This window comes from Podarcis erhardii (assembly GCF_964252035.2).
Source record: "Podarcis erhardii genome assembly, chromosome: 14".
NCBI lineage: Eukaryota > Metazoa > Chordata > Lepidosauria > Squamata > Lacertidae > Podarcis > Podarcis erhardii.
The window spans coordinates 6,427,401-6,449,382 of record NC_138503.1 but is presented as its reverse complement, the minus strand read 5'-3'; the positions used below and the strand labels follow the sequence as shown (position 1 = coordinate 6,449,382).

Below are 21,982 nucleotides of genomic sequence, written 5' to 3'. Positions count from 1 at the left end.
CAAGACGGAAAACACGCTAGACGAAAGGGTTTTCCGTTTTGGAGGCGCTTCGCAAAACGAATTTCCCTATGGGCTTGCTTTGCAAGATGAAATGTCTTGCGAGTTCCTGCGGGTTTCCCCCCCTTTCTTCCCCCTTTTCCTAAGCCGCTAAGCCACTTATCAGCTGATCCGCTGATAAGCCGCTTATCAGCTGATCCGCTAAAAGCCGCTAAACCGCTAATAGCGCTAATCTGCTAAGCTGTCAATGGGCTTGCTTCGCAAGACGAAAAAACCGCTATACGAAGAGCCTCACGGAACGGATTAATTTCATCTTGCGAGGCACCACTGTAATGTCAGTAGATTTTATTGTTTATAGCCAATGGCCATCACAATACAGTTTGAGCACAAATCAGCTACAAAGGTACATTTATTTATTTTATTTTTTTAAATGATATTTATTCAAAGTTTCAAAAATACATAGATACAATAAAAAACCAGAAAAAATACAACAGAGAGAAGAAAAGACAAAACTAAGAAAAAAAAATAGAGTAAAAAAGGAAAAAAGAAAAATACACATCCCATATTACATCTTTTCATTTGCTTGTTTCTTAGACCTCCTCGCACCTCCCTTTTTGTATTTTAAGTCAATTCGTTCTTTCAGCAAATTCTTCCCATATTTCTCAATTTTTATTTAAATAATTTGTCTTAACAATCTATCTTATTTATTAATTCAACATATCCTTTCCATCTTTTACCATATTCTATTATTCATATTCTATTATCTTACCTTAAAAGCCTTAAAATTCAAAATTTAAACCATATTTATACATAACTCCTTAAATCCTTTCTACTAAGGCTAATTAATTCCTTTCCAGCATTTTCCCTGATATTTCATTAATATTACACTAATTCCAAAAATAAAAAAAGAAAATTTTCCCTAGTTGTTATCCAACGTCCCTTCTTCCTGGTTTCAGGTTATGTCAGTCCTTTCTATATATTCCATCCAGTCCATCAATCTGGTGATCTTATATCCGAGGCCCTTAAGTCTCTTCTATGCCCCTTCTGCAGATTTTCTTGTTCTTGTTTGTAGTTGCACTCTTCCTTGTCTTTTGTTGGTTTCTTTCTTAATTTCTTCCCTTTCTCCTTGGGGAGTAGGTCTCTGGGGGATTCCAACCAGTAATAATCTCCATTTTCCTTCATCAAGCCAGTCCATTCCCCACAGTCCCACTCCCTGTCATCATCTTTGTATTCCAAATGTGGCTGTCCAAAAAGTAATTGTCAACATGTTTCATAATCCCACCAGATTTAAGAGTTTCCTTAACTCCAAACACTTCCATGTACACTCCAAGTTCAAACTTCCAATGCAACAACTTTTGCTCCTGCAGGACTTTGGATCTCTCCATTTGTGTTGCTTGGGGTGCGATCACAGCCTCCTCCATCTTCCTCTGCCCTTGCCTTTGCCCAATCAAACCAGTTTCCTGGATTGGTCGCTGTATAGTTTCTTCATCCTTATTTCCTGTTAATTCATATTCACTGGCTACGGCAGTCATCAAGTCCAACTTCTCATTCATCAAATTCATCCTCTCATGCAACTGCTCCAGCAAAGCATTTGTCTTATCAAGGGCAGACACCAAAACTTCCTCACAGCACATCTCTATTCAAGGTCAAAAGACTAGTCCCACAATCTCAATCTCGCAGCTGTAACGTCTCCAAGTAAACTGCAGCAACAAACTGACAGGCTCCCTCTAGGGGACACAATTTCTATTTGTATCCATCTTTAAAAACGTATCCAACAAAAGAAAAAAGAAAATTACTTTCAATTTTAAAATACTTTGTTTCTTTAAAAAGCAGAAAGCAGCATTGAAGTTAATTTGTTTCTCTTTTTTTGACTGTCTGTCAAAGTGCTCCACTTTCAATCAATGAACATCTCCAACAGTTTCTGTCCTGACACCCCGTTCCCAGGTTTGAGACGATGGAAACTTATATTCCTTTACTCTCTCTCCTGCAGGCTTAAACAGTCAAATTCTCCCCCCTCCCTTTTCTCCTGCTTTCCAAGGGGGTTTTATTGGTTGTAGATGCAGGAAAATTCAATCTTTAAAACAACTTTCCAGGCTCTTAGATTGTAGAGTTTTTGCTTCAGTCTATTTACAAAAAGCGGAAGGCGGACTTCCTGTTTAAACCTTCCCGCTTCAGTGCCTAATTCAAGAATTTCTTGATCCAATTTTCCGTTTTTACTCACGGGTACTTGTTTAGAGTCCGAATGTCAACAGGAAAAAGTCCGCGCTCTCCGGCGATGGCTGTGCGGCTTCCCTCCTTGAAAGTAGCAATTGGTTCGCTGCACCGCGCTGCTCACCCCACTTTGCTCCGGAGCCCCAAAAAGGGGGTTTCCCCGTGAGTAGGGGAGGCGCTCTTGGTGCTCTGCCGAACCCCATGTTCCCAGGCTCCTCTGCCTGGGATTTCTAGCGGGTCCCCACCTTTGTCGCGGCGGGAAGACCCAGTTTCCACGGAGCCCGTTCCTCCGATCGGAGGAACTCTGCCATTCGCCGATGGCGCTAACCCGGAAGTCTCCCTACAAAGGTACATTTAAGGCTCACACAGTTTTATGGAGGATTGTAAAGCAAATGAAAGATAACTGTTTGTTACATTCTCCTATTTGTAAGCCCGTTATCTGCCATATTCAAAAATACTAGTATAAGCAAATCAACTTTCCCACCTCCCTTTGCTTCCTGCTGCAGAGTCTTCTTTGTGCTTGTCTTTGAAAGGGTTGGCATACTCCCTGCCACTGAAAATGTACCTCATGTTGTGCATCATGGTTTTTTCTGTGTCCATTTTCTCTGAATTGACATGGTTGTTTGTGAGAGCCAAACTGACCTCTAATGCAGTGTTTCCCAACCTTGTGCCTCCAGCTGTTTTTGGACTACAATTCCCATCATCCCTTGCCACTGCTCTTGCTAGTCAGGGATGATGGGAGTTGTAGTTCAAAAACAGCTGGAGGCACAAGGTTGGGAAACACTGCTCTAATGGGTCTATGCAGGCAGCAATTTGGGATCTCTGTATTGGTAGGTTTTTGGATAAAAAATGCCAGCACAAAGTAGTGTCCAACTAGTCATTATTTATTTTCTATTTCAAACAAGTATTCTTTGGATTAGATTTAAACCAGAGTTAATTTTATCTACTTTATGCATCCTGTCCTGTTATATAATCCTGGTGTGATTAGCAATCTCATTCAGAGATTGTGGCTCACTCTGGTTCATGATAAAAAGGAAATGCATTTTTATTTATTTAAAATATTGCTTAACCACCCTTCATCAAAATGTTATAGGGTGATGTACAAAAGTGCAAATAAAATTAATTCACGCAACATATAAATATTGGACACCGACAAATATTACAAAATACAACAGTGGCACAATCTTATGGTCCCTGGAGGATGTGCCAAGATTCAAAATAGGATTGGATCTAGTCACCAAGGTGCGCTTTGGCCCACCCAGCATCAGTCAGCAGGGCCAAAAAGGGGGCATATTGGGTGTTCCACAAAGCAGCTTGGACCCAAAGACTCCTGGTCCCATGAAACCACCTGGAATACAGTGTATTTCTCCACCGTTGCTTCTGCTCTAACATATCAAGCCCAGCCACACATGAAGGCAGTTCATCCACCTTCATCCCCCACCCTCCCAGAAATGCACACTCAAAGTATTGAAATCTGATATGGTCCAGCAGATTTTCATCTTAACTGAGCCTGGCTTTGTGCAAGCCATTATGCTTATTTGAGGGCCAAACTATACATTATGTCAGTGGTTTTCAACCTTTTTGAGTCCACGGCTCCCTTGACCAATTCCATTCTTTCTGTGGCACCCCCTTTTGAGCTCAGGAGCGCAGTTATGCCACCCCTTGCCAGAAGAGCTGGCAGCCTCTCCCCCTTTCTCAAACACCCTCCCTTGTGCAGTGTTCCCTCAGCCTCCCTCAGCCTCTTCTCTCTCCTCTCCTTGGGAGTCCTCCAAGCAGCTGCTGCTGCCATCCCTTGTCTCTGAGCTGCCCTCCCTGCCCCAAAGAGAGGTGTCTCCTCACACTGCCCCACAGGGGCCTGGGACTTGTCTGTCTATTCCCAACAGCAAGGACTGGTGGACTGGCTGGCTGGACTCTCTCGCCCACTTGCTTGCTTACTTCAGCTCCTGGCAACCAGCACCCCTGTTCAGCCCCAGAGGCAGCATTTGCCCTGCAAGCTTGTAGCCAGGGCTTCAACAAACAGCTGTGGAAGCCTTGGGGAGGTAGAGATGTGAGTGGGTATCAGAGGAGGGAGGGAGGGAGGGACAGAGGACAGTGTTGCTCACAGCACCCCTGACCATCATTCAAGGCACCCCAGGGTGCCAAGGCACACTGGTTGAAAACCACTGCATTATGTTAATTGTATAGATTCAGTTAATACATAGTTGTTGCGGTTTATTTATTTTAAAAATATTTATATGCTGCTGTATCATAAAAAAATATATCACAGTGATTTACAAGCCCATGGCCAATGGTATCAAAAGCCATTGAAAGATCAAGTAGAAGTAAATAGTATATAGCAGCCCCAGAGAAGCCACAGTCCCAACAAAAAAATGACTTAATGACTTTCTGAAGCTGCTATTTTTATTTCAGCAGAACCTTCCCCAACCTCCATGGTCATGCTATTTAAATAACAAAAGCCACACTGATAAAGCACTGATAACATTCATGCAGTTAATGTCATGCCTAGTTTTGCCCTGAGCCTTACAGTATCTGCAAAATGAGAATGTTAATACTCTACCTCTCAGGATGGTTTGAGGAAATGAAGTCAGCTATACCACACTTTGCATAAAAAAATGGCATCAGATGCTGATGTGAGTTCTTTATGTACCTGCAACTCTACAACCTCTCCCTTTCCCTCTCCCTCTCTCCTTCTCTCTCATTATTTGGTAGCACAGGAGGAGTTTGCCTTTAAAATGAAAGAATCATCAACTGCATGGAATGTGGCTACACAACCATCATGACCAGTTGCCACTGATAGCCCGAAAACCCTCCATTAATTTGTCTAATCCCCCTTTAAATCATTTAACTTTGTGGTCATTCGGAGAAGTGAATTTGCTGTGTGAAGAAGTGCTTCCTTTTTTCTGCCCTGAATCTTCCAACTGTCAGCTTCACTGGATGGTCCTGAGTTAAAACTCAGGTATTATTAGAGTATTATGAGCTCAGTATTATGAGAGAGGGTATTTTTTTTCTTTGTTCACATTCTTCACACTGTGCATAATCTTATGCACATCTATCATGCCCCACTTTATTCCCACTTTTTTTCTAAACTAATGCCCAAGTTTTGTAACCCTTGACATTTGTGGTTACCCTTTTCTTCACTTTTGTGCTCCAAGTTTCATTTCCTTGCATTTTTGTTTACCTCTTAACGATATTAGGTGATTTATAATTTTCATCAGCTTTGTCTTTATGTTGAGCAGTTGTGTATAATTAATGCTTGTACAGGGCTGTAAATATGTAAGTAGAATCAAACAAATAACAAACCTGAAAAACTAGTTTATAAATTAGTTCCTATGTAAAATCTCTTGGGGTTTCTGCCAGGTGTTGCTGTCAGTTACATTCTAAAATGAAGAAAGCCAAGTAGCATAGAGGAGGAAGGGAGTGAATTAAGCTGCATGCACTATGCCAGGGGTCAGCAAACTTTTTCAGCAGGGCGCCAGTCCACTGTCCCTCAGACCTTGTGGGGGGCTGGACTATATTTTGAAAAAATAAATAAAAATGAACAGATTGCCCCACAAATAACCCAGAGATGAATTTTAAATAAAAGCACACATTCTACTCATGTAAAAACACGCTGATTCCCAGACCGTCCACGGGCCGGATTGAGAAGGCGATTGGACTGGATCCAGCCCCTACCCATGCACTATGCCAAGACTAGAAAAAATAATTGTATGTTTGAATGTGTGATATTTAACAGGGATAGAAATCTTTTAGCTCACTGTAGGAAATGTTGTTGTAACCTGCCATTTGTGAATAATAAGGAATTAATGGATGGATGAAGAAACAGATGATGATGAAACAGATCTGAAAGACCTTAAAAAGAGATATTCAGAGTATGAATTTGGTCTATGTTCCTTGAAGAAATGTCATTTATGGCCCAATCTTCAAGAAGTTCCATTTCAGGGAAAGACCAGCCCCCATAGTGAAGGTGCTGTTTATCATACTTACTTTCCTACACCATCCCAGTAAGGTTTGGATATGAGAGATTACATGCAGAGATCCAATAACGTTGTTACTTGCAGTGCCAGTACTAACTCTTTGTCTCTCCCTGCCAACCTCTTGGAAGGCTGGAAAGTAATGACATAATACATCTCATCTGGGTGACCTCCCTAGTTCAGACATTACTGAAACAGTATAGGTAGGAACTACAGAGAAGTAGCAACTGCTCTGTTAAGAACAACCTCTAAGCGTGAGAAATGCTGTTTCCCCTCTTCTGCGGCCAAACATTTTATTTTCATGGTATAATTTGTGGTAAATGTTTTGCGTTGCCTGCACATACAGCATCTGGGAATTAATGGAGCCACTGCCAAGCTACACAAATATGATTCTCTTGTTCATACACTTTACATTAACTCTACAGAAATTCATATAGAAACAGCTGTCTAAAATATGAGCATCCTGATTAGTAGTTAGTTGGAAGCCCAGCTGTATTCATATTTTCCTTGGAAGGATCAGGAAGATGAGTGGAGGTTTAGAATAGGATAGCAAAGTGATAGTCTCTTTCAGGATTTGGTGTTGGTGACCCTGCCAGACCACTCCTGTACTTAGTTCTCTTAGAGAGCTCAAAAATATACTTCTAATAGAAAAAGACAGCATTGTTCTCTTGATATTCCTTGGGAAATGTGTTAATCTAGATTTACCCAAGCCCATGCAAAATAAATGGGAGTAAAACAAACCATTAAGTAAAAAGCTAATTTGACCAAGCAACAAAAGTACATTTTTAGTTTGAGAAATCATGTGCTACAAAATAGCATAGAAAGGAGAAGAGCAAAAAAAGTCACTGTTTTGCTGATTACACAGAACCACATTTAACACCCTCATTAGTAAGCCATCTATTCTCTCTCAGCATAGGAAGAGGGTTATTGTCAAAGCAGTGCTGATTGATAGATGGGAAGGAGTGGGGTTTTTGTTTTGTTTTTTAAAAAAGGAAATATATCCCTTGGTTAAGGAGCTGTTTGCAGAATACAGATTTAGAGTGACATTCCCCTAACCAACTGAATTGAACTGTCTCTAGGTCATGGCACATGAGCTGTTCTCCACATTTAGTCTCAGATTCATTGGAAGATGATAAATGGTGACTACCTGAAACAAAACGATGGAGAGAAATAACATGGATGCACCACAACCAAGGAATATTCTCTGATCCGCTCTGTAAAGTTACCCTATATACCCAGGCCAAACTGAATCTTGATTCCTGTAGTTACTTCGAAAACTCCAGTGTGGTATGATGACAATGTTTGGTTAGCAGGCACTTGAAAACCCAGCTGTAGAAGAAGCAATTCTTAAATGCCCTGTTCATACAAACTCAAGCTTTTGCAAGCTGTGCGATGTTGCATATTTTTCCATCCCACAAAAGTTACTTGAACACTGAATTAAACAACTAAAAAAAGAAGACAATGAACCAAAGAGGTCATGGGCTCAACTTTTTGGTGGATCTGAGAAATGTGTGCCATAAACTACAAAGTTACATTGTGGTAGGGATGTCAGTTCTGAGCACCTGTAATGCAGGAACAAAAGCAAATTTCAGAACTATACCAGCTGCTAATTCCAATCCAACGCTTGTGCAATATATTCCCAAAACCAATTACTTAGGTACTTATAGTAAAGCACTAACTTGTTGTATAATTGACTGGAATTATAGTATCTGTAAAAACAAACTCAGCAAAATGACAATTTTACTGGAAGTTTATATAGAGTAAATAATAATATTAGTAATGAACTGGAATTTTCAAAGGGCATAAGAGGGAGTTAAACTCTAATCATAAATCTCAGTGGGAAAGTTTGGGCAATGAGAATTTTGTGAATCCTTTGGGGAAACTCCATTCCTGTTTGGTTAGGTTAGAATCTAGACAGTTTTTGAGTAGGCACAAACAGAAACATTCAGACTCCAAGGCTCCACTATTTAAAAGCCTACTTTTGAGTCAGTCTTATTTTACTGGATTTAATAAACAATGGAATGTATTTAGGTTGAAATCTGATCTTTCTTGCATATAATTTGTCCATTCTGTAACTGCACTTTCTGTCTCTTGCATACAATCATGTTTCTGGTGTCTTTTATATCTAACATCATATTCACTTAAAAAGCAAATGAACAGTGTGGAGGAGGGCCTTGGCTTAGCGATAGGTTCAATTCCTGACATCTTCATTTAAAATTATCTCTGTATAAAATCCTGGGTTTCTTTCTGCCTAAGACCCTGGAAAGCCTCTATAAGTATAAGGCAGCTTCATCTATGCTCCTCTTCTATGAAATCCAATATTGTTTGTCTCTGTTACACTGCATAGTGTATGATGACAATGATATTGCTTTATAATTCCTGGAATAACCAGAAGGAGGAAATGTCTATAGGAAATGCCTATGGAAAACATCCTGAAGAACAGGGACTTCTGGCCTTAAAGGGAAAGGAGGATTAGAGATTGTCCAAGAGAGGTATTGAAATAACAGGAGATGATGGGAATGAATGATAAGGAAGTATTGTCATGAAAATTGATGTGTTTCGAGGGGAGGACATAGAAGTGAAATCATTTTCATTTTTTTTATTAGCTTTTGTTTCTTCTTACAAGTTACATGGACATAATTTCACACATCACTCTGCTCACTTCTAATGGCAGCAACCCCATTTTTCTGTTAATCCTGAACATTGGCCCTGTTTCATATTATACTGTGAAATGTGCTTGATGGTACCATATGCTCAATTGAATCACTGAAGGCACATAGTCGATGCTGGTGATGAGTGGCTTGAGATCTCTGGAGCCCAGTTATGCCAAGTGCCCAATAGCACTCTCTCCTTCCATTGCTGGTGTTTATTCTTGTTGATAGAACTTAAATGCAGCATTATATTTTCATGTGTTAGGAATATGGGTTGGTTGTTTCACTTTAATAGATCTTGCAAAGTATCAAGCTCCTTTAAATGTTTTAAGTATTAATCTGGTTTTTAAAATGCTTTATCAAAACAATGCAAAGATGAGCCAATAACCTTATCAGCCAGTGCACTTTTATTTTATGCAGTGTTAACTGCATAAAAATACTATTATGTAGCAGCAACATTTTGTGTTACAAGTTTTATTTTAATAAATGTTTTATAATACTTTTAAACTGCTTCCATTTTCTTTCTTTTTAAAACCCTGGCTATGTGTCATTTTTGGGAAGGCAAAGTGTGTTTCTGTGAGGCTGAGAAGCAATCCTTCATAGCTGACTTTGGTGCTATGTTGCCATCTCTTTGAACGCATCCCCTGGTCGAGTGACAGGTTCTGGTGCACCATGCTTTAGACAATTACTATTCCACTAGTTGTTATCACGCTGTAAAAGGGATTCCCAATCACAGAAGGTGAGGTCCTTCCAACATGGCCCAAGACGGCATCTGCTCACCCAATGGGCCCTCTCCTTTCTCTCCTCCCCCTGCATCCCCAAAATCTGCTCTGGAGAACTAGGGGACCACACAGAGCAAATTTGGGGGGCATCTGGAGGCTGTAGAGGGGAGAATAGAAACTGGATGTCCACCATTGCACAAGTGGTGGACTGTTAGCAAAGTCACTTAAATAATATTGGCAAAGTCAAGAAAGAAAAGAATTCCTGATGAATTTGAAGAAATAAACAGAAAGGTTTTGACTTCTTAGGTCAGGCTTGGTACATAACAGGGAGAACGTCAACCAAACATATAGAGAAAAACTCCCTTAGAACTACACAGCCAATTAGGGCATCATGCCACACTGCCTGGTTGCTAAGTAACACCTCCCCCATCACCCTCTTGGCTAGCTGATTTTAACACTAACAGAATATAACCCTTTTGTTGCACACGGCATGATTTTTCCTCTTGCACTAACATCACTGGATGTTTCCCATTATGTTTATTTGCAATTCTTCCATGATTCTATGAATTGTATTACTGTTCTTCAATCTGTAGCCATGAGATTTTACACTGGTTCCATTGGGTATGATCGTCCCAAATATTTAAGGGTCCCTCCAGGTTTTGTTTCGGGCATTGTATAATGCAACATGTCAATGATCCCATTATAGAGTATCAGTGGTGCATCATTCTGCTTTATTATTCGTTCTGTGATGTTTCCCCAATGTTATTACATTATTGCTGTCTGGAAGGGCGCTTTTGACAACAAAAGCAGGTCAAAAATTAAATCTGAATTTTGTGGTATAAAAAGTTACAGAATTTCGGCAGGAAGCTATGAGACATTCACCAAATTGAAACAAAGCAGCCTGTCCACTCTGAAACTTTGTGTGCACAAAGAGTATATTGAAAGTGGGATCACATATAACTGTCCCAATGCCATCATGAGCACAAATAATTGTGAATTCACAATAAAAATGATATCTTGCAGTGGGGCTAGGTAAATCCTTGACTCTCCAAATAAAATCAGGGGGACTTCTAAAAGGGCTCAACTTTTGCTGGATCACGTATTTCAGTGGCTGCTTGTATGTTGCTTTAAACTGCTGTTTGAGAAGAAATGGGTAAATAGCACACATTATATACATAATGCTTCAGCAGTTGATCTTCTGTAAGTGCATTTCAGTGGTAGTTGATAAACGCATATGAGTGGTAGTTCCCTTTAGGGTCTAGAAGCTACAATGCTGATAGAAAATTTTGCTTGAAAAATACTCTCATTTTATCAATGTCCTTCTTCTTACGTTTCTTCTTTTCTCATTTGGCTCAAACTTTTTGTTATATATACATCTGTAAACAGTGAACTTGTTAAACATCTATTTTAAAAGTATTAACTTGAATAAAAGATCAGTTACACAACCATAGCATTCTAAACACATTTTATGCATGTGGGTGTAAGTGTAGTGATAGTTTTAGATGGGAATTTGATTTATTTTGAATAAGAAACCAAAATTTCTCAAGAGCTAATTATAATAAACAATCCCTTTGCTGCAGTTTATCTTATTTATTTAAAAAATATTTAATAAGCAAAGGTGAGTGCCATTCAGAAATCTTTTTAATTAGGTGTACATTTTATAGAAAATTCCTGTTTATATTGCTGTGATTTTATTTTACCATTCTCTTACAGTGACGTAGTAAAAGCTATTTATTATGATTTTCTTTGGCTCACAGTCCCTGTTGTTGAATTTATTTGCCCAAACAGGGAAGTTTATAGGTGCACTTGTCTTTGTTACCTCACATTCAATACGAGTGGCAGATGGTACATAAAGCACATAGTCTGCTAATGTGCCATTATTATTATTATTATTATTATTAATAATAATAATAATAATAATAATAATTTCCTGCCTTTTCCCCAGTCTGGGATGCTAGGTGGTTTACACAGATAAACTAGAAAAAGCTAAAAACATAGAAAATACTATCACTAAAGGTTAAAAATTTAGGATAATCATTACAGGATAAAAAAGGTGTGCAATGTGCTTATACCTGTCATTTGTGCTCATAGGGTGTCTAACCAGTCCTCCTGTTCTTAATTCTGCATCTTCTGTTGGCAATTTAAGGCATTTGCTGTAAAAATCCCAGAACAAGTCCTGCTGGATCAGACCCAGTACCAATCTACTCCCAACCATCCTGTCCTCACAGTGGCCAACCCGATGCCTCTAGGAAGCAAACAAGCAAGACGTGGGTCCAGCAGCCATCATGACTAGTAGCCACTGACATCACTTCTACCCTCCATGAATTTATCTAATCCTCTTTTAAGGCCATCCAAGTTTGTGGTCATCATTACATCTTGTGATAATTAATTCCATTGTTTAAACATACTTCAACAGCTGAACCCTGGATTTGCTTCTTGGCTTTGGACTGGCCAATGTTTCTGAAATATAAAGAAAATACTAAATAGGCCTCTCAGATATAAAGGAAGTATTCCACCCCACCCCCCAGTTCCAAATAGTTGCCTGCAGTGGTCTCCTGCAGTTAGATAGGTGGTGACCAGGGACTGGGTCTTTTTAGTGTTGGCACCCTTCTTTGGAACACCCCCTTGGTCCACAATCCTATTGCCTCCTCTTAGCTCTAGCTGTCTGGTAAATACAATTTTATTCACCCAGACTTGCTAAGCATTTGCTGCTATTGGAATACTACAATTTTCGAATCAGGTCAGTTTAAAGGTAAAGGACCCCTAACCATTAGGTCCAGTCGCAAACGACTCTGGGGTTGCGGTGCTCATCTCGCTTTATTGGCCGAGGGAGCCAGCATACAGCTTCCGGGTCATGTGGCCAGCATGACTAAGCCGCTTCTGGCAAACCAGAGCAGTGCACGGAAACGCTGTTTACATTCCCGCTGGAGCGGTACCTGATTATCTACTTGCACTTTGACATGCTTTCGAACTGCTAGGTTGGCAGGAACTGGGACCGAGCAACAGGAGCTCACCCCGTCACAGGGATTCAAACTGCCGACCTTCTGATCAGCAAGTCCTAGGCTCTGTGGTTTAACCCACAGCTCCACCCGCGTCAGTTTATCTTCAGCTAATTTAGAGTTTTAATATTTTGGCATTTAGTGTGGATTCTTTTTAAAGTTCTGTTGATTTTCATCCTATTATTTGTTTGTTTTTATTTGCTTGTTTGCTTAGGTATATAAATAGTTGTTTGTGATTGTAGGTAAACAAATATAGTGATGACTGTAATGTTGTGGGAGCAAATAAGGAAATGTACTTAGCTGCCCTGAATGCCTTTAATCTAAATGAAATAAGATAATTACTGCCTAGTCATCCATGGTATGGTTTTCCGGACCCATCCTGGTATGCTGTGTCCCAGCCCTAACAGGTATTGACAAGAGGCACTATCTTGTTTGGTTGCCTTCTTCCATGTGCAGACGCATTTCCTGCCATGCTGCCTGCCTCTCCTGTCTTCATACACTGATGTAATTCTCCAGGGACTTAAACACACACACACACACACACACACACACACACACACACAGCCTTCCTCCTTTGTCTAATTCCCTAGAATGTCATTTTCCTGGACATTTTCACATATGTTAGTAGGGAGTGCCAGACAGAGCCTTGAGGTGGAAACCACCAAGACGTGAGCTCAGTTGAAATGCACGGGAGCAGAGCAGTGCCGTTGTGCAACTCCTGCTCATTTCAATGGTTGTGTGGGGTTTTTATTCAATTATGTCCTGACGTCCCTTAAAAATTCACGGTGTAATCATTGTTAGTGAGTCGTGAGGGTGCCATTTGGTTTCTCTGCTGATGCAGGCACTAAAATAACTTGGGGTGTCCCTGTTGCCCACCATCATGCCCGTTGCCTCTGCATCATCTTAGTAGCCTTTAGTTCCCTCTCTGCTGCTAGGTCTCTCCTTCTCTGCATCCAATGACTTTTTGCCTGGCAGAGAAGTCAAAGAAAATATCTGCAGTGGCAGAGCAGCACAAATGAAAGGGAAGACTTAGGAGCCATGGAGTAGTCTCACATTGTGCAGTAGCAACACATGCATGGGTTTTTTTGGGGAGGGGCAGACTTTTGTTAGGGGGCAGAACCTCAGATTTGTATTTATTCCTATTGATTGGGGCAGCTGTCCACCCTGCCCCCCTTGGCACATGGTTAATTTGTGCAGATATGGGGTATAATCTGTCATCAGCACAACATGGGTATAACAAGTTGATTTCTTGGGGTGAGAGGGGGTGTGCTTGTGCATGAGATATAAGCATGTTTGTATTTGCCCCCTTACTGCAAGGAGATCAAGACAGCATATATGGGGCTACCACACATATATACAACAACTCTGTAGGTGTGAGAGAGTTCAGTTTTATTATTAGGATTTATCTCATGATAGTTTTGATTTTTATACCTCACTGAATATTGTAATGACAGAAGGTTGGAATAAAAATATTTAAAATAAAAAGTAACATTAGTGCTCTGAACCCTGAAACTTATTCCCCGTTGCCATTTGTTACATTTTTATGTGTTCGACAATCACAATTTGACCTGCTTGCATCCTGTAAAAACATTCAGGCTTAGGTATAAAGTTTGAAATGAGTAATTTGATGTTCCAATGAATGAAGTATGTCATGGGTCTTGTTTTTGCTGCTGCGCAACAGACTGATACACAGCTATCCCTCTGGAAATCATTCCTATGGATATGTACAATCTAATTTCGGGTAGGGAACTTACTTACAGAGCTTCTCCCTCCTATCTGCATTTACATTGTTTCTTTCTTTTCTTCATAGATTGAGCTGCAAAAGCGAAAGATGAAGCAAAAGGAACTGTTTATATTACAGCTTTTAGAAAAAATATCATTCCTTGAAGGAGAGGTAAGGATTATATTTGGCTAATTACTGGAAGTTATTGTTGTTAACTGATACTTAGCCGATTATCTTTCCCAGTGTAAAAATGCCTCAAAACTGCTAGTTCCGTTAGCCCAGTACAAATATAAATACGAATTTAATAATATAAAAGTTTAACAATGTAGAACATTTATATACTCTCAATCTGGAAAATTCAAAAACAAATATGAAACACTTCTGATCAAGGCAGCATAATAATAAGAATCAAGTGTCAACAGCATAGAAGAAAAAAGAGGGGGGAACCACAGAAAATCTATAAACAGAAAACAATAAACTTAATTGAGTATACTCGTCAGCTGTATTTGAGTGGCAGTCTAGAGATTTGAGTGAGTCAGGAGCAGGGATGATAATGAACTAAGTGCTGCCTGTATTAGGTAATGCAGACCAGGATCTATTTGTGTGAATGTGAATGTGAGGGGAAGGGCAGAGGAAATGGAAATCCAATACTTTTTCCTTTTATAGGATCACTGTAGCCCAGTGGTGTGCAGTCAATGGACTGTTAGGGGACTAGACTAGTCCCCTAAATGTTCTGATTAAATTAAAGTATTAAAGCCTGGTGCCTCCTTCCCAAAGCCCAGGAAGCTTCTGCCCAGCTTAGGGAGGGAGGTGTGATGCTCACCTGAACGACATTGCCCCATCACACTCGCAAGCTGGCGCCTCTGGCCCTAACTGTTCTCCTACAAAAATGTTGCCACACGCCACTCTTGTAGCCATGTAGAGCTATATGTTATAAGGGGGATTGATTATTGTCTGGAAGACTTGCATACATAATAAATTAAGCCAAACTGTTGTGAAGTTATCCTTTTGTTTCTGCTCCTTCAACAACCATAATTTATTAGTTTTTCCCACTAGGCCAATATCCCATACACTTTTGTACGAATGATCTATGTTTACCCTGAAATATTTTTCCAATGTCTAGCTAAAATATTCCTAGACATTATATTACAACTAATTTTGTTAGATTTCAATTAAGGTGTGTGCTGCTTCCTATTTTTTGATTAATTTGTAGGTTGGTTTTGTGGTTTGTATTAGATAGCAAGTCTACTTAGGCAGCACCTATCTTCCTACATGTTCTGTGAAACACCTATTTTTCAGGCACTCAACAAATAAAAAAATATATATTTATATTTTGTACAGATGAGCAGTAAGATGTAAAGAGAAGCCTGTGAAAATTAATAGAAACGTCTTTTCACATTTGTGGTTAGATTTGGGAGGGGAAAACACAGGAAGCTGCCGTTTGCAGAGTCAAACCATTCCTCCATCTAGCTCAGTATTGTCTACTACACCAATGGTTCCCAACTGGTTAAGTATTGTGGGCCTCCTGTTTTTCAAAAGCTGATCCATGGACTCCGTGTTTTTGACTATGGTAGTTTGTGTTACATGAATGGTACCATGGACCCCCTGGGTCAGTTACGCGGACTGCCCAGTGGTCCGTGGACCACCAATTGGGAACCATTGGTCTACACTCTACATTGACTAACAGCAGTTCAACAGAATTTCAGAAAGAGGTTTCACCCAGCCGTACCTGGAGATGCTTGGGACTAAACTTGGGGCCTTCTGCACGCAAAGCAGATGCTCTACTGCTGAGCGACAGCTTTTCCAGGAAAACCCTGGAAGCTAGATCAGAGTGTTAGCATCTAGGCTTCTCATTGCTCCCGCTTGCAAAACCTGTCAGGACCCATGGGAGCTGTGACATGAAAAGGAGTGAAGCACTGGAGAAGTCTCCCCTGTCCATAGGACGCTCTTCTCCAAATCACTCAAAAAAGGAGAGGGTAAAAGAAAATCCATATTGAGAGAGGAGAATGTGTGGGAAGGCAGTTATTGGAGGGGAATGTCATATGAACAACAGAGAATTAATGGAAGTACAGGAAGCTTACTATCCATACTGAATGACAGTAAGGATGAGTCCTAAGTCCAACATTCTCCACTCCTCTCCCATGCCAGCTTTCATCTTTTTCCTTTCTCACTTTCTGCACCTCCAGTTTAAGAAATTCCCTATAAGCTTCCTTTTAAATACCTCCTGCTCCCCCACCTCTGTTGTCTTAATGTTCTCCTTCAATGGTAAAAATAAATAAAGCAAGCCTCTCTTAATCTAAAGAGATTAAATGATAGGCTATGCAGTGGCAGTGGCTAAGAGTGTTGACTTAGGACAGGGGAGGAGACTCTGGTTCGAGGCCCTCCCTGGGTGACCTTGGGACTGGTCACCATCTCGTAAGACTAACCGGGTTCAGCAACAGGGGTGGGGGCCTGGAGCAGGATGAGTCATGTACACTATCATGAGCTTCTCTCAAAAATTAAAAAAGATACTAATGAAGAAAATTTCTTCATTGCTTTACAGTATGCATGTGTAACAATTAATCGCAGGGCCTGTTGGGATATTGAACTGAAGAATTGAGTTGTCAATTTTGTATGTTTCAGAATAAAGAACTACAAGACCGTTTGGATTACTTGATGGAGTCACAGTCAAGGACTGATGTAGAAACCAGAGATGTTGGAGTAGGATGCGACCTTTCACTGAGGTATCTGGGCTTGAAATACATTCAGGGGGAATCCTTTTTAGCCCACTTCGTCGAGAGACTGAGACAAGTAAAGCAGCTGCCACCCCTTTGCAAATTCATGGAATTGTGAAGTTTTTTTTGGAGGGGGGACGTGGGCAGGTGGGCATTTCTGTGGGTGAAATGATGCTTCTTCAAGGCCAAATGAGGAACAGTGATTTGTCACGCGGAATAAACTTTTATATGCTTGCTGTGTTTCAGCTTGCCAGAGCAGCCTGAAGTCTTAGCGGCACGCTGAATAAGTCATTTCACTAGAGCAGTTTAATGAAGCACTAATAAGATTACTCAGTTATGATTTTGCCCCTCTGACATTAACAACCAGCTACACTGGTTTCCAGAGCTTCAGCCTAGAGGCTGCAATAATAAGACAAGTTAAGAAATTTCCAGGCCGTGTGACAGCTATTTATGTGATGCTTCCTGGGGACCCTCAAGGTGCCAAAGCATCTATATGTGGTTCATTTGGAAATTTATCATTGACCTTTACTCTGCTTAGCTTTATGGAGCCCTTTATTTTTCCTGTTTAATTTTTATAAGTAAACAAGAATTAATGATTTTTTATGGCTTGAGGAAAGCTCTTAAGGCCCTAAACCAAAAGAATGTGTATGGGGAACGTGGCAGATGTTCCTCAGTTTGTAGCAACTTGGCAAATGCCAGTAAAACAAACAAACCAGGAAGAGGCTTTTTTCACGCTGTTTATGAATAGCTAATTGCCATTCATCAGGCATAGGCTTAATGTATTTTCTGCACAACGAAATAAAGAGACCCAATAATATCCAAATACAACCTACGGTATATTATACTAATAACAAGATTTCAACCATGTGCAAAAGTGTTAAGTAGCAATTAATACCAACAACTATGGATCACTGGTAAAACATCTGTTTAAATAAAGTCTTTTGCAAGTTCTTATACATAAATAATAACTTCTAGTTCCTGGGGGGAAAGTTCTTAATCAGATTCCAGTTTGAATGCTGAAGTCTCTGAATGCATGTGTCTCTGGGGGCTTGCATGTGCTTCACATGTGACCCTTAAACAGACTTGTGAGAGGGGAATGCTTTCTGTGGGTTGACCATGTGCCACCCTGGCACATGGTTCCAGGTTCCAGGAATTCACACCAAGAGCTTGAGTTGAATGCTGAAGTACAAGATATATTAAGGTAGGGTGGGGAAAGGAAGTTCAATTACACACTAAATAATGTGTTCCTTGGGCTCCCCCCCCCTAATAATCTACTGCACTCAAACCCCCAAAGTGGAGAAAGAGATCTCCAGTGGAGAAGAGGAGAGAGAGAGGTTGCTAACTAGAGTGGATTTAAAGGGTTGGGAATCAGAGGAGTTCCTGCAGTTGCAAATGACTAAATGACTAGTGGGTGTGGGTGGGTGTTGATGCTAGGGCCAAGCATCCAGGCCAGAGTTCCCCTGCTTCAGGTTCTCTTACGATTTTTCAGCTCTTGGGACCCACAAGCTCTGATATTGCCATTAATTTGATTTTAATTGATTTTATAATGTAATATTTTTAGAATGTGTGAATATTTGATTGTTTGATTGTTGATTGTTGTTAGCCGCCCTGAGCCCGGCTTCGGCTGGGGAGGGCGGGATATAAATAAAATTTATTATTATTATTATTATTATTATATTCAGTTGCTCTGAGTAAGACTGCAGTGGGAAGCAGAGGAGAATGGTGGGTGTGTACAGAAAGAAGTTCCAAGCATGGGCCAGAATCTGTTCTCTTTTTTTGGAGTCTGGTTTCAAAGGAATGGCTGGAAGAGAAGGGGAGAAAGGAGACAAAGGCTGAGCTTTCCCTACCCTTATTAGTTAAAAATTCATTTGAAGCTTTGCTTGAGATTGCTATTGTGCCTCAGGTGTGGTGTTTTTATGCTGGTTCCTCAGGAAGTATGATACAAGTATTGTCTTATTTGCCCAGGTACTTAATAACCCACATATGAACCAAAGGTTATTGTTTACCTTGATTTGCATGATAGGTAGATCTTCTACCTACACTTCGGGAGGGGGGTGATTGGAGTCATCTTTTGTGGGGCTCACTAGGTCAGCCTTTTGTAAGCCAGTTATTGTCAATTCCTGTGGGTGTTGCAATGTAAAAAAAATTTGAGAGTCAAATTACCTGCCCCTGGGATTTAGGGACCAGAGCTATTCCCAGCATGCATCACTGTTCTCTCCACTTTTCCAGTTCAGTGTCTGGAGACTAAAGGTGGACTGCAGTGGGCTGCCATGTTACAACAAGTTACATGTTAGATGCAGTTCTTCCAACATGCTGTGTCTTTTTTAAAAAATAAAGAACTAGCAGCCTCATAACCAGTGTTGCTTGGGAATTCCAAGAAACCAAAAACCAGTGCAGTTTTGAAAGGTTCACTCCAACATTTTGATTCAAAATGGCATCTAAATGTATCCAAACATAGATCAAGACTTGCTTCTTGGTCTCAGGAACCATCATGCAAAATTTGGTTTTGATATTTTAAGGTCTCCAAATATTGAACAGACTCTATAACGAACCATCGAACAATTTTCTAAAACATGTAGAAGATTTGTTTCTGGTTACCAGCTGTGCTGCATGAAGGACTTTCCTCACTCTACTGGCTCAAGGAAAGAGTTATATTTGTTATGGATTCCTTTTCATTGGTTTTGATCAGCCAAACAGTATTGGTTGATTTCTTGAGTGTCTAACATTTTGTGCTGTTGGTTTTCATTCCTAGCACTGAGAACAGCGGCACATCTTCCGAGACATCAAAGCCTGCCAGGACATACACTCCATTCAAGAGAGTCTTGGAGTATTCGTCAAAGCGCAGCACAACTGCCATCATTCCAGGCCCAGGAACTCCTCACACATGTTCCAGCGTCTTGAAACTCTGCAGCATGAAGGACTGATGAGGCAGAGAAGCCTTTCAGACACTTTGTTCATGAAGCTGCCCTGTATTTATTTGCAAGGGAACCAAAGGTGAGCAAAACCTCTGCCCCTGTTCCTTTTTTAGAGGAAGGAGTATGCAAAGTCACCTGCCACATTTTGAGCACACCTGAAGGAGAGGCTGCTGGACAGCAATCCTAACTGCACATGGAAACTCATTTCTCGTTTGAACTTCAATCTAATTCCACTTCACAGAAGTGCCATTTTCTTTACTTGAAAAGGGCATTAATTTCAATGTTACTCTTTTCCTTTTTGGAAAAGTGGTAGTTACAGCCAAAGATATATTGGCAGTTTGCTTGGGGAGGAAGTCTCTGCTTTTTGTAGCTCTTTAAGATGCTGATTCTGAAAACACTGAATGGGACCATGGTGCTCCTGAAGAGGGAGGCAGGGACCACCACCAAGGAAGCGTGCCAGTGCTGCTCTTGTGAGCTTTGTGGAAAGGAATGAAATTCGTTGGGTTTCTGCAACAAGGCACGTAGCTTTCTAATCTGTTAACTACCAAGTTTATTTCTACAATCAGTAACCTCCAGGTCTCTGAGATTCACAGTTTTTTTTCAAAGGGACTTTTTCAGTCTTTCATACCCACCTCTCATCTGTCTCCAGGAAATATAGCATTGGTTCTTCGTGTATTTTAATACCTGGAAATACTTACATGTCTATTTATAACCTTCCTGTTTAACAAAGCCTATTATTTTGTATATTGAAAATCCCTGAAATATGGTTTTAAATCCTTTGTACTGAGGCTTAAGCCACATTTGACTAACTCACTGTATATGCATTTTTATAATGTGCTATGTTGTATTTTAATGTCATTTAACATAAGTGCTGGAGGGGCTAGCTATTCCTCAAGGAATACACAATGTGTAAGAGTTAACAGGGAAAATGTTGATTTAAAATGATTGGCATCACGCTTTTAAAGACTCTGGCCCATTGTCACTGTGTTTCACATTTAACAGAGCTCTTGTTATTTTCATGTATGTGCACTACTTAATTAGTAAATAAAAAAGAACACTGTATAGGAAGTCTGAGGCCATATGAGTCACTTGGATAACTCTGCAACAAGAGAGCTAATTGCTTAGGATACCATCCAGCCACCTCAGTTCCTTCCCACTTGGCTCTAGTGTGCCTGTTTGAATAAATACTTTTTGGAAATTGTACCAAAGGCAACATATTCTACATTTACAAATGGAGGGAAAACCTAAATATATATTCCCTGTGATGTTATATATTCCATTTATATTGTTATGAAATTGTTACTGTGGGTGGGACTATCATGCCTTTGCCCTTGGCTTCCCAAGGCAATACCTGGTCAGAGTCTGGGATCTGACGGAGTAATGTTAATGGTTTCCAGCGTGAGTGAATGCCTAGGAAGTAGTTTGAGATTGTTCTGGAAAGTTCTGAATGGAGAGAGAGACATCAGAGATTGAGGAAGAAGAGTGGCACTCCTGTTGCTGTCATGGGGAGGAGGCGGAAGTCTCTGAGGGAAGCAAACTGCAGTTTGCAACAGAAGGAGAGAGAGCAGCGCTGAGGGAGCTGAAACGTTGAAAGCACCTGGGTGTGCCTCTTTCTGGAGATTTGATTTATTGCCATTTGTAAATAAATCTGATAATACAACATGCCGCAAGTCTCTAGTGTTCCCTTCTCTGAAAAAATGCAAGCACTTGGAAAGCACCTGCACACTGGGAAATCTTCATCACTTGGGGAAGCGAGGACCATGTGACAATATGTACTGTAGGTACATATAGCAGCAAAGTGGATTGGGTTCAAAATGGCAAGAAATATGGGGCTTGAGGGCCCAGACTCTTTTAGTGCTTTGCCTTTTCTTCATATACTTTGGACAAAAAATCTTGAGTCATGTGTGGGGCAGTCCTACAAACGTAAACAGAGTCTTACTGCTGGAATCAGACTAAAGGGTCTTCTGGTCCAACATCCTGTAAACAGCACTCTCCTAGGCATGTTTACTCAGAAGTAAGTCCCAGTATGTTTGTTTAAAGCATTTCCACCCACTCTTCTGCCCAACCAAGCTCCCAGAG

General features: G+C 40.5%; 1 protein-coding gene across 1 annotated transcript in view; it reads left to right on the top strand.

The window, feature by feature from the left end:
• MYZAP (myocardial zonula adherens protein) overlaps window positions 1–21,982 on the top strand; it is a 62,475-nt gene that overhangs the window by 27,686 nt on the left and 12,807 nt on the right. The window contains exons 11-13 of the mRNA XM_081840702.1: window positions 14,362–14,445; window positions 16,897–16,997; window positions 19,741–19,909. Of these exons, the coding sequence (XP_081696828.1) occupies window positions 14,362–14,445; window positions 16,897–16,997; window positions 19,741–19,909 (354 nt within the window). The remainder of the gene's footprint in view (window positions 1–14,361; window positions 14,446–16,896; window positions 16,998–19,740; window positions 19,910–21,982) is intronic.